The following is a 14,028-nucleotide window of genomic DNA, read 5'->3' as shown; positions in this document are numbered from 1 at the left end:
TTGAAAATCCAAAAATTCCAGTGAATTAAGATAAAATGTGACAAGACAAACTAAAAGACTAAAAGAGAAACATAGCATTGAATGAGTCTAATACATAAGACACTCAGTAACTAAAATCAAAATTTCACATAATCTTTTATCATCACATCTCTCAAAAACATAAATAAAAAACTAGAAGCAGATAACAGATCAAGGTGCAATCACAATCCTTCCGGCAACCTGGTCCAAATCCCTCCTTCCATTGGAAGTGATTTTCCTGCCACTGATACAAATAAAAACTTATGTTAACAAAAATGAAACAAAGATATAGTCACATGCTGACAAAGCATCATCTATGTAAACTGTATATAACATTAACAAGGTCAACGAGTTCTTACCCCTTGGTGTCCATTTCAATGATGTTCATGTTCTGCAACTGTTGAAGGATGTTACGGGCAATGGAACCGCTGCTCTTACAGAAATGTGGTGGGCGACTGCCGTTCCTCTGACTACCACCATATATCCTCTGGAATGCACCCACGCCTAGTCCGCCCCTCAAGTAGATCTTCCTTGCCATGGAAGCTGCATCACATATCAACATACAATTGCAATGTAAACTAAAATAACTAGAAAGATTTCCAAACAAATCATACTGATAACCAAGAAAAATGCCTAATAAAATGACCAAAAAAATACTCACCAGCTCTGATATAGTACCAATCAGGATCATAAGGAGCCAACTCCTTAAACTTGGCTGTCTTCACAATATCTGTCCACTCGGGAAGCTCCATCTGTTCATAACCAAATAATAAAAACAAAGAAAATAAATTAGAATCAGATAAAGTTATAACAAATTCTAAAGTTCATATATTGAACATAAAACTACAAAAAAAACACAACAAGCAAAAATAGCCATTTCATCCATAGGATAAAAAAAGTATCGCATAACGGCTGCAACAAACAATATCAAAATGTGTCAATACTGATTCAGTTATTAATTCACATCACTGAAAACCCCAATCAATGTAGCAACACCTCTATAATTTTCGGCAAAAATCCACGTCCATTGCCTTAGAGACAATCATCAGATTCAGAGGCAAAAGCATTGTTTTTTACTGGCGACAAGTCAAATACAACACATCTAGGTCTAAATAATAGAACCACATTCATCCATACACTGATACAGAGTAGATCAAGTCATAAACTTTAACCTAATCAACCTCAAAACAAATCATTAACACAAATCTAAACAAATCTAAAAAGCACGAATTCAACAATATTCCATGAAATATTCGTAATCCAAAACAGAACGAATGCTAAATCGACGAAATAAAAAATGAAAGTAGAATCAAAACATGTTTTTGAGTAAAATCGAAAAGTTAACCTTGCCGGATCGTTTGAGATGAGAGGAGTAGGCTTTGACGAATTCATGAGGAGAGACGTCTTTCACAGTCCTTGCGGTTGCCATGGTGGATTGAGCAGCAGCTTCTGGTACAGAGGATTCCTCTTGAGCTTCTCTCTCACTGCACAGAAACTAGGGTTTCACAACGCTTTTGAAACGAGTTTTATCTCTCGCGGATTTTATTGAGATTTTTGATCCGATTCAGTTAGGTTTGGGCTTGGCCTGTATTTTGTTACTGGGCCTAGGTTTAGCCCATGTTGGATATATGTCTTAGAATATGATTAATGATCTAATATTTATGATAAGTAATGTAAAAAATATTTATAATATAGTATTGGTGAATTAGATCATGTTTGTTACATTTTGTTTAAAAAAACATATTTTTTAAAATAATAGTCTTTAGACGTTTTCATCAATTTATTACAATTTTTTTAAAAAAATATATTTAATGTTTTTTTAAAAAACCGATATAAAATACATAATTTGTTTTCAAAATCTATGATTTTATATTAGATATTTGTAAAAACCATTTTTTATATCGGTATAAAATCACATATTTTCTCAAAAATTATGATTTTACACCATATTTTTCAAAAATGCCGATAAAATTACATACTGAAATTTTAATATAACCTACTGAATTTATTCCGTCAGAGGGAAATTTTTTCAAATATGATTATTGAAAAAAATGAGAATGGTGATTTTCATATTGCAAAAATATGGGGGATGTCAAGTATGACTTTAGGGGTGCTGGCTAAAATTCTCATTACAAAGTAACAAGCTAATAAATGTGAAACATGTATATCCCTTTTCCTTCATGTTGTCGTAACCTCTCACGAGAACGTCGACCTAACAACCCAATCAATCCAATAACTAGTCACATGCCACGTCGTTCCAAACACGTGTAGTTATCAATCATTCCACTACTTCAAGAGAAAAATGCGCCAATCAACATGTATTTAAATCCTTTCTCAGTCAAATTCAACTTTTCACTCCCTTACTGACTTAAGTGTTGGAATGTTAACCTTGCAGATGAGTTGTCTCTCCATAATCTAACTTCTCTCGATTAAGCCCGATATCCATTGACAAAAATTCATATCTCCTTTGATCAAGGCACATACCTCCATTTCCTTGTCAAGTCCGCCATATTCAAATTCAAGCTCAATTCCATCCGATTTGTCAATCATAGTAGCTTCCAAAGTTACTCGTTCTGTCATTCAAAGGCAAGTTGTTGCAACTGTTAAAGCTATAATGAATCCTCTGCCTCCTCCTTAAGGGATGGATAATCAAGTATTAATTATGGATCTATGTGTTTGTTAAGGTGATTGAATATGGTAGAGTTTGTTGATAACAGAGTTGCAATCAACTAATTATTGTTTGGTTTTGACGATGACAACACTTAATATCAAACAATATCCAATGAAGTCCTTATTTATTGAAAATAACTCAAGTTATCAAAGATGCTCAAGATGTTTTGTCAAACTATCCTTTGAATACATTCTTGAAGATTAGGTCATCTCTTTGAAGTTAACAATATAGTTAAACGTCATTTAAGTGTAGACTTATGTTTCAAGGTTCGTCACTGGTTTATCTTCTTAAATCTCTGATAATCATAATCAACTTAAAGATATCTCAAGCCTCATTAAGAAGACTCAAGGTTCTCGTGTGATGCTAAACTCAAAGATAATGATGCCAAGACATGAAGCTTTGTAGTTATGAAAGAGAAAAAGTGTGAAAGTTTGTCCGATCGTATCCATTTGAGGGACCAGTATCTTGTAAAGACACAAGGTAATTATGTAAATATTATGGAAAATCACACACTAAAAACCTTTCCAATTGAAAATGTTTTTAAAGTCTAGTAGATCAAAAGCAAGTTTTTAGCCGGTCCCTTTTTCTTGAACCAAAGGCTCTGATACCATTGTTAGCGCAACATCGGGGGAGGGTCGAGTTCGGGAGCATTGTTAATTTCCGGGACATTCCTTTGAGCAACACACCTTTGTGGGAGAGACACCACTTCTCCACCTAAAACCTTAAGGTGATAGGTGAGTGGGTTCTCCCACTTATATATGCTCAAGTCACCACACACATTTCCAATGTGAGACTATTATCCACACTCACACTTGATTCTCAACAGCATCTACGAAATTTTTTTTTTTTTTGAAAAAAGAATGCTTCTGAAAGTATATCTACGAAAATTAAAAGACATTTTTGCCAATCAATCGTGCGTAAGAAGAGGTCTAAGGAATGGTGTGAGAAATCATCCCATTTTAAAGTCAATACAAAAAATTATGAACAAGATTTTGCAAAATGTCACTCTACATTAAATACAAACAAATCTTTTAAAAGTAAACAATTCCCATAAATTCAACAATATTAAAACATGAAATATAAAATTAAAAACTTTATATCCCATCGGAGCGTGTAGGTGGAGCCGTTTCCCATCCAACGGTCATCACAAGCGTTACTCTCTTCTCCCCACTCCAAATTCCAACGGTCACAAAATCCCAAATTCAAATCCTTTCTTCCTTCTTCATTTCTTCACTTCTTCAACACAACCAAACAAAAAAAATCAGCTTCTCAAAATCTCAAAACCTTTCTCCAAAAAGCTTAAAAAAAGCACTTAAAAAAAGCACTTAATCATGAACAACGAAGTTAAATTCTGGAACAACGCAGCTTTCGACGGTGACGACGATTTCACAACCAAGATGAAGACTTCTTGGTCTTCTTCCTCCGATTGCACCAAAGAGAATATAAACCCTACCTCCCTCAATTTCAATGCTTCCAATTCGAAAAAGAAAAAAGCTATAGATGATGAAATTGCTGAAGTTGAATTCGAAATTAAGCGATTAACAACAAAGCTCGAATCGCTTCGTCTTGAAAAAATCGCGTCGGAGAAGCGCGTTAGTGGAATTGGTACTGGTAGGGTTATAGCTGCGAAGTTCATGGAACCGAAGAAAAACTGTGTAGTTTTCAAAGATGATAATAGTACTGTGAAACGAAACGGAAACGGAAACGGCGTCGTTTTCAAAGAGGCGACACCGAAGAGAAACGGTGTCGTTTTTGATACACCGAAGCGGAACGGTGGGGTTTTGAAAGAGGATACTCCGAGGCCGAGGATGAATTGGAGGAGAGGGATGAGTTTAGGTCCGGGGGAGATTGCTGGGAAAATGACAACTCCGGCGGTTACTCCGGCGACGGTGAATCGGAGGAAATCTTGCTACGGGAAGCCGCAAGAGATTTTGGAGGAATCGAGGAGGAAGACGATATGTAAAGCGAATTCGGTTGCTGTTGGATCGGTTAAGCTGCGTGAGGTGAAGAAGAAAGAGGAAGAGATTGTTCAACCAAGGAAGTTGTTTGAAGGGGAGAAATCAGTGAAAAAGGTGGTGAAACAAGGGAGGGTTGTGGCTAGTAGGTATAATTCTGGTGGTGTTGGTGGTGATGCGAAGAAAAGATCGTTTTCTGAGAATAATAAGGGTTTTGGGAGTGAGGTTAGGGTTAAGAAGAGGTGGGAGATTCCGATTGAGGAAGTGGATGTGAGTGGTTTTGGGGTGTTACCGAAGATTTCAACGTTGAGGTGTATTGATGAGAGTCCTAGAGATTCTGGTGCTGCTAAAAGAGTTGCTGCAATGAATGGGAAAAAATCTTATTTCTGTGAGGATGGAGGAGATAGTGTGATGGTGGTTGAGGAAGAAGGGAATGTTTGTCAGGTTTTGGATTTTGCTGAAGGTGATGATGATGATGATGGTAAACAAGGGTAGGATAAGTTTGGAGTTTACTATGCTGTGTTTGGTTGTGTGTTTGTTTGTTGGGTGTGTGAAAAGTTGAAAATTTTAGGCTGTTTTGGATTTTGATTGTTGTTATGATTTGAAATAATAACAAGATAGACACATACATGTCTCTTGCTTTATAATTTGTACATTGTTTTGTTTGTTCAAAGTTCAATAACTATAAAATGTGCATTGAGAGTGTCTGATTTTAGTATTCATCCTGATTCTTTATGTATTTTTCTTAGAAGACTATAGTTTGGGGGTTTTGCTGTTTTGGATATTTGCTGAATATGATGAACATGAATGATTTTAGAATTTATGGGGTTTTGTAAGGTTATACTCTTTTTGATTCTCTGTTTTTATGGAAGCTAAATGAGGTGATTATACAAGTGGTTGTGGTTTAGATTTGGTTTTAGTGTCTCATTCTAGTATTCATTCCTAGTATTCATTCTGGTTATGGTTTAGATTTGGTTTTAGGTCTCATTCTTGTATTCATTCCTAGTTTTTCATTCTGATTCTTTCCGTCTTAGTATTAGAAGATTGTATTTTAGTTTTTTTTCTTCTTTCTATTTTGAATATTTGCTGAAGATGGTGGTGCGGGCGAACAAAGGTTTGACAATTATTTGGGAATTAGTGAAGCTGCGAACAAAGGTTTGACAATTATTTGGGAATTAGTGAAACTGTTGAGAATTATTTTTGAATTGATGCTGTGTTTATGAGGCTATGGAACTTCCTAAGTTCTGCTTAATTATTTCTTATGGGGTCTAGTGAAAGAGCTGAAAATTTTGTGCTGGTTTAGATTTGTTTTTGTGGAACGATGTTTTTATGCAGATAGATTTTCAAGTCTATTATATTATTCATTTACATTTCTTCTTTTCTAGAAGATTATACCCGCTGGAGATCAGTTGTTGGCTCCATTCCTTGAGTGTGATTTACAGGATTCTGTGTATTGCCCTGTTTCATCAGACATGTATTGTATTTTGTTTCTGAACTTGAAAGCAATCAAGTTGTTGATTTATGTTGACCTGATCTGTCTGGTTGAGTGCATTTTTTGAATTATTTTCCTTGGTATTTTGATCATACGGATGCGTGTTTTCATCCTTAGCTTGAATGTCCTTCATGTGGTTCTCTTGATGATGTTGCCTCTAAGTAACTTCCTGTTGGCTGCGTTGTGTATTGATGATGCGGCTGCTTGAGTGCCTTATAGATGAACTCATATTTTCCTTAGTATGTTGAACTCATATATTTGTATTGATGATGCGGCTTCTTGAGTGCTTTATAGATGAACTCATATCTGTAGTTTAATTTCCCTTTTGCTACTTGATGTATGCCCTCTAATGCTCTAGATTGTCCTGTTCTTGATGAGATATGTTGAGCCTTCCTTGCATTAGGCTGAAGGTGATGTTTTTATTGTGCCACCTGATCTGTCTGTTGTGCTTCTTGAATTATATGTCATGCCTGCGATCCCGAAATTGATTTCTGATGTTGAGTTGTAGTGCCAATATCAGCCATTTGTAACAATCCGTGTCTTTGTATATGTATGACCTGATTGTTAATGCTTTCTAACTGTTGTTGATGTGTCCTAGTTACTTTGCTTGGTTCTATTGACTGCAATTGAGAAATGTTCCTTTATGTTCTGTCTTGTGTTGTTGAATCATGTTGTGCTACCATGTTTCTCCTTGATTTCCACCATCAGTTGTGGGTTAGCTTCACGTGTTTCTCCATTTGTGATGTCTTGTTTGTGTTGTGCTTCCTTGCGCTTTAATGGATAATTGGATGTTAAATTTCCATTTTCCTTGTAAATAAGATAATTCTGTTATACTCTGATTGTGAAGCACAGTGAAATGGATAATTGGATGTTACTTTTAGAAGTGTAATTTATTTCAATTTTCAAATCACATCATTGTATAGTGAACCTCTTCCAAAGTGTTTCATTAGTGTTTGGCAAATTGACATAATACTTCCATGAGAGAACACTCTTTATTTGTCAAAGAGTTCCACGAGTGAACCTCCAAAGCCATTTTTTAAAAACGGTTTGATTTGAATAGAATTTCAAAAAATTTCAAAACTGATTTAAATTGAACTGAACTGCATATATATATTTTTATACTTATTTATTTTTTATTAACACAAATCTTGTGTTAATTTATTATTAAATGATACTTATTTTTTAATATTATTTTACTAATTTACTTTAATCTATTTATTTTTATTATTTTATTTGTTTCAACTATAATAACATATTTTTATTTTGTAATATTAATTTAATATATATATATATATATATATATATATATATATATATATATATATATATATATATATATATATATATATATAAATATATATAATCAAATCTATTATTTATTACTATTTTTATAATCTTAATAAAAAATATAATTTGTAATTTGGATATTGAAAATCCGATCTAAATTAAACTGCATGAAATTGAATCGAATTATAATTTTTTAATCAATCATTCAAAACAGAATCTTGAGTAAATTTATCTTTAAATTGGAGGAGTTTTTACCTCAAAATTAATCTAAAACACACCGCGACTTACAAATAGTCCGTTTAGTCCGTATAACTATAATTATACTAAATATTTATTTTGTTTCATTAAAAAACAACACATTGGATTACCCTATTTTACTAAATTTCATATCTACGATTATATTTAATCCTCTTATGTTAAATATTATATATTAATATAATTAAATTAATATTTAATTATTTCACGTTTTATTTCATAATTTTTTTCGTATTCTATTAGTTTATGTTATGATGAACATTTGTGTATTGTTTTGAGCAATTTTAAACTTTATTGTATTTAAAAATATGTTATAATATTTTATTCAAAAATAATAGCATACTTAAAAATGTATATATTTATAATAAATATTATGAAAATTTTAATTATATTTTTAATGAAAATTAATAAATAAATGATTCACTTAGGATCGATTAGCTTGCAATCCATCTAGGGTTGGGCTTGAATAATATAATTAGAGCTCATATTATACAGAAGCTTTTTGATCTATAGTCTTATAAAACATGGGATTTGAACTATAGTCTTAAAAGAGTTTATAGTTCCTATATCAACTGCTAAAAGCCAATACTTTTAGGTTGAATGACATCACGGGGGTTCGCCTATACCAGATAGTTATGTATGTGAGTTTTTAATGATTATCCACTTCATCTATATATAAAAATAAATAAATATCAATAGTTCATATTTATTGAAAAAGAAAGAGCATGGCATGCTGTTGTTGTCCACCAAATTATTATTATATTTTTCCTTCTTGAGCAAAACCTTATGTGTATTATAGTGTCCTTTAAGTTGTAAAATACATAGAGAAAAATGAAAACGCTCTAGAGATTGAAAACATGATAAAAATATTGTTGACATAGTTACAATATTCATTCTTCAACTTCATTCATTATGGATTTCTCGGAGGTCCCTTTTCTCTCCCCTAAAACCATCATGAAGCCTTCTACGATAACTTTACCTGACAAATAAGAAAAACCAAAGATTGAAAAATCATTTTCTTAGGCGCTTACCAATGTCTACAATATACCTTTGAGCTAGCTTCTAAAGCCTTGTGTGAAAGGTGATAAGCTTGCAATTTATATTCTTGAGGATACATATATTCTTGGTTTTAAGGCATGTAATTATAATCTTCAAGATATGTTTATCTGGCCTAAAGGTTCTTCTCCTCTAACATTTATTAACTTGTGTCCCAAGTTATCTTCTCTTTATAACTCCATTAAAAAATGGGCGATAACTTCTGTGGGATAGTGTTATTTTGTGTTCTCAATATTCTCAACCATAAAGTATGTTTATGGTTGAGATTTATAGGCTCTTAGAATATCAATCTTGGTTTCTTGAAGTTGTTCCCTTGAACCATAGATTTTGTGCCCTATACAGTCACCAAAATCTGGCTTAGGTGTGGGTGGCGATTCATGGTATTTTCTAGTAATATTAGAGACCTAAAATCCTTTTTAGCTATTGCGAGCATTATAAGAACACCTATATGAATTGAATCAACTTCAAACAAATCCTCATGTGAAAGGGGTTTTGGCCACTATGTCGGGGTCCTTGTTGATTTGGAGTGAACCAATGAGCTTAGATACAAAATATTAGTTGAAAGGGCCGACTTTGCTTTCCTTGTAGAGATTGAGTATGAAAAAATACCATGAATTATGTAACTATTATAGCTTCGGTGGACATTTTTTGAAGCTTGTGAAAGAAGAAATGTTATTCCCAAAAACAACATTCATAAGCCAAAAGTTGACCAAAATGTTGGTATGAAAAAATTCTACATGTTTGTAAAATAAAATTTGAATCTTGAACACCCTTATTATTTTATGAAGTAAGTTTAGCTATTCTATGATTAATTTATTATTTTTAATCATTAAATTAAAAAGAATTAATGGCGACGATGTGAAGTAAGTTGTAATAACATACTCTTGGAATAACAAGTAGAAAGGTTGCATGTAATGACAAGTAAAAAGGTTTATGGTGTACACATGTTATGGTGCATGTCTTGCTAAGAACACTTGTTATGGTGCATGCTTTGCAAATAACACTTGTTATGATGCATTTTTTTATAAGAAAAATGGAATTAAAGAGCACAAGGGGTGCTATCCCATGATTACAAAAACAAAAATAAAAAAGAAACCACCACCAAAGAAAACTAGCTAATGATTCCCAATACAAATGGTCGGATTAGCACACCAATCCGTCCAAACAAGAGAATCCCCTACCTTATAGAAAGAAATTAACCAATCCCAAGCTACAAATTTAATCATCCCAAGAGAATCAAAATGTAGTAAGGATCCACCATTAAAGAGAATTTCATTCCTACAACACCAAATATCCCAACAAAAAGCTAACTAGTATCAACCACAAACCGAACCTTACAAGCTAGATCAAATGCTAAAAGACGATTAAAAAGATTACTCAGAAAAGTAGCCAAATCCACCCGAAACCAATCGCAAAACTTAGTCCACCAAAGAAGAGAAATGGTGCAAGATCCAAAAAGATGATTCGAGTCTTCCTCCTCCTCCCCACAAAGGGAGCACACCAATAGAGTAGGATCTAACAAAATGTGACGTCTAGCCAAAGCCTTATTTGTTGGGATTTTGTTCAAGATAAGCCTCCACCCAAAAATCAAAATCTTGCTAGGAATCTTAGTTTTCCACATCCGGTTTAAAGCATTAATAACCTCGACCTCCAATAAATAGGACCATAAGCAAAACATTCAAATCACAACACAAAAGAGAAGAACAAGAAGCAAGAGAGAAAAAGAGCATTGGTTAAGAGAGAAAATTGTTCTTCGTAGAGAGTTTTTTGTGTTTCTTGTAAATTGAGAGATACATTGAAGTGAGTTCCACCTAAGGGTGAAGTTGTTGTATTCTCATTATCATTATAGTGAAAGTTTAAGAGGCCTAAAGGTTCCGTGATTTTTTCTTTCTCATATTGAGAAGGTTTTCTATGTTAAAATTTTCTTATGTCTTTAGACTTATATTTCACGTTTCCGCTTGTGTCTATTTTTGAGTTTACGGAGGAGTGAAATTATGGAGGTTATTTTTCATATATATATATATATATATATATATATATATATATATATATATATATATATATATATATATATATATTAGAAAAATAATTATTAAATAAAAAATGGGGAGACGAACAGTTACCATATCCCCGTGGTCCCTTTTCAACTGTCGGTAAAGGTGATTGAATTGAACCCTTTGTATGTTTAGCCCAATCTAATCATTAGCAGCCGTCACCAGCAATTTACATTGTACCGTCATTCATTATGTGGCTTTCGATCGTCATTTTTCTTTGTTGTTGTCGTAAACAAATTAATGCATGCATGAGCGCTGTATGTTTGACGGTTAATCATTACAATGGATGAGTTTATCAACTTATCACATTTTTTCTTCCTACAATAATTTTTAGTTAATTTCTTTTAAGAATAGACTAGAAATGGATTTGACTTGATAACTTTAGTGAATTTGAGAGAAGAAAGAATTATAAAAATCAATTAGGTTTAGGTGCTTAAATAATTAAGATTTTTGTTTGATTAATTAAGAAGGAAAAATACATTAATTAATTAGTTAAAGCCTTGCTTCTAATAGATTAAAATAAAGTAAAATGTCTCCTAATTATTAAGAAACATTTTAATGAATCAAGCAACATTACAATTTAAAATTTCCTTTTTTGGCCAAACAAATCGATTAAGGCATTGATTTAATAGATTAATATGTAAAAAAAAATCAATCCATTGTTTTCTTTTTTTAGTCATATTCTTCTTATATAAATAAGATTTATCTCCCATTTAAAAAAAATATCAGTTTTTAAAATATAAATTCTCTATTATCTTTTTATCTCTCATTCTCAAACATTTTTATAAATCGTTTTTTTATTCTAAATATAAAAATCCGCTCTCTTCTTGTGTTTTGAGTCACTTAGTCCAAAAATTACTTAGATCAATTTAGTGTAATGATCACTGAAGTGGTATGTAACATCATGTTGCAACAATTGTCGTAAAGATTTTGTGATTTTGAAAAATATTTGATAAACCTCCAATAGAATCGAGCATGACAAAGGGAAACTTATAATCCCCTTGACATTTGTTAAGGGTAGTAGTTTTTCAATGACGTGAATCTTTGCTTAATTAACTTGAAACCCTTTCTTTGAGATACAATGTCCAAGAACAATTCATTCCTTCACCATGAAGTGAAACATTTTCCAATTCAAGTCCAAACTTCTTTTATCACACCTTAGTAGCACTAGTTCCCGATTATCTAAACAATTTTCATGATTTTATGAGATCTAAAATGAGATACATCATGCACATTTGGAATCTAGCATAAGAATCACTTAATCCAAATGGCATGTTTCTAAAAGAAAAGGTTCCATATCGACATGTGAGCGAAGTGTTTGGGTAACTCGGTTCGGTATGTTCCAAAGAAAGGAGGCATAAAGCTATAGAGAATGAAAAAAAATGATACACTGCTTACAAGATATTTGACTTGATGGAGAATTCAGAACTTCTCCAATAGTAGGTGATGTGATATATGACTTTCTTTTCTGCAAGTTTGGAATCGATATATCAACATTTTCTAATATATTAGCATTTTGTGTTATAGTGATGGGTGGTTCAGGGTTTAGCTTCTTGAGTGACTTCTTCTAATACATCAGTAAGATTCTTGCTTACAACTTCATAATTTTCATCTTTTCTTCCTGGTTTCTCCTACTCCAAGCAACTTCTCAAGGAAATAACCTTGCAATTCTCTAGATTCTTAGTACTTGAAAAAGTGGCAGGAGTTTCAATGGTGCTAGGTAGAGCACCATTGGTTCTCGAGCTATGTGTAGTGGTAATTTGGCCCATTGGAGTCTTTAATTTTTTTGATACTCACCGCTTGAGATTGTAATTGATTCTTTTCTTCATTAAAAAAGGTGTTTGTCTCTTGCATGAGTGTTTTCAAATTAGATTCTAACTGGTTGTTTCCATTAGTTGGCACATTTGTGTTAGGTGTAGAAAATAAAGGAGGAATTTGAGGTACTTGAGATTTCAATTGATTTTGAGTATTGGACCATGAAAAATTAGGATGACTTATCTATATTGAATTTTATGTGTTGCTATATGGGTTATTGTATTTATTTTTGTTCCCTACATAGTTAACACACTCGCGATTTGTAGAAAAATCCTCAAACAAATGTGCATCTCTACAATAAACATAAGCTACTTCTCCGCATCTGTCACGACATTGATTGGATATTCAACTGGAACACTAGATGATGTTATGAGTTATTTCATCATGTTGTGAATCTGGGCCAGTTGAGCTCTTGTAGTTAAACATTTGTAGGTATTTTTTGTAATACTCCAATCAAATCATAATTCTCAGTGTACAACTTAGATAATAAGGCTCCACCAGATGACACGTACAACATATTTCTTGAGGATGGTACAAGACCATTGTTAAAATTTTTCAATTGTATTCAAATTGGAATTACATGATGAGGATATTATCTTAGAAACTCCTTAAATTTTTCTCAAGCATCGAGCATTGATTCATCGTCTCCTTGTCTAAATAAGGTGATTTCCTTCCTCATATTTATATTCTTCTTAGGAGGGAAATATTTGGCTAGAAATTTCACAACCAAATCATTCCATATGGCTATCGAATATGGTTGTATTGAATTTAGCAAATTTTAGCCGCACCCTTTAGAGAATATGGAAATAATCTAATCCTGAAAATATCATCAATTATCCCAAAAATATTAAATTAACTTACAACTTCAAGAAATTTCTTTAAGTGCAGATGAGTGTCATCTAACATGATACATGAGTACTTCCCAATAGCTTGCATCATCTAAAACATCATGGGCTTAAATTTAAATTTCACTATATTGGTCTCTAGCTTTATGATACTTGTGTTCACGGAGTTTTGATCAAACACGTCATATTCCCTAATACTACTTGCTTAGTCATTAGCAAGAACAATGATATCCTGCTACGCCGTGTCTTTTTCTTCCTCTTGTTGACTGTCTTCTAATTCAATCTCAACTTGTTCATAAACAGGAATAAGGGTTTCCAATAACATAAGAGCGAGTTGAAATATCATAAGAATCTAAAATTTCTTTCTGGCTCAGAATATCATCTATATAATGGATAGGTCAACATGTAAATGTAGTACCCCACACATCTAACGTGTCACCAGAAGACATAATAAGATCAAATGCTCCATTGTAAATTTTATAAATTAAAATAATAATCAAAATGTTAATGATACACCCCTTAGAACGATGCCAAAAATGTCTTGTCTACTTTGTATATGCAAGTAATCATATTTGAACTA

The 14,028-nt window shown here is 32.6% G+C and overlaps 2 protein-coding genes and 1 non-coding gene across 3 annotated transcripts; 2 read left to right on the top strand and 1 right to left on the bottom strand.

The window, feature by feature from the left end:
- On the bottom strand, nucleotides 1–1,543 carry LOC131593249 (small ribosomal subunit protein eS19z). Its single transcript, XM_058865594.1, has 4 exons — nucleotides 1,364–1,543; nucleotides 680–770; nucleotides 378–561; nucleotides 1–262 (listed from the first exon to the last, which is right to left on the bottom strand). Exons 1-4 carry the CDS (start codon nucleotides 1,445–1,447, stop codon nucleotides 190–192), a joined length of 432 nt encoding a protein of 143 aa, XP_058721577.1. The 5' UTR covers nucleotides 1,448–1,543; the 3' UTR covers nucleotides 1–189.
- Nucleotides 1,544–3,845: 2,302 nt separating this feature from the next.
- Nucleotides 3,846–5,366, top strand: LOC131593248 (uncharacterized). The gene has a single exon (XM_058865593.1). It carries the CDS (start codon nucleotides 4,021–4,023, stop codon nucleotides 5,137–5,139), a length of 1,119 nt encoding a protein of 372 aa, XP_058721576.1. The 5' UTR covers nucleotides 3,846–4,020; the 3' UTR covers nucleotides 5,140–5,366.
- Nucleotides 5,367–13,178: 7,812 nt separating this feature from the next.
- LOC131593805 (small nucleolar RNA R71) lies at nucleotides 13,179–13,285 on the top strand. The gene has a single exon (XR_009281185.1). It is a non-coding gene; the product is annotated as a small nucleolar RNA R71 (small nucleolar RNA).
- Nucleotides 13,286–14,028: the final 743 nt, after the last annotated feature.

Source organism: Vicia villosa, linkage group LG3, assembly GCF_029867415.1.
Source record: "Vicia villosa cultivar HV-30 ecotype Madison, WI linkage group LG3, Vvil1.0, whole genome shotgun sequence".
Taxonomy (NCBI): domain Eukaryota; kingdom Viridiplantae; phylum Streptophyta; class Magnoliopsida; order Fabales; family Fabaceae; genus Vicia; species Vicia villosa.
This window is presented reverse-complemented; position numbering and strand designations above follow the sequence as displayed.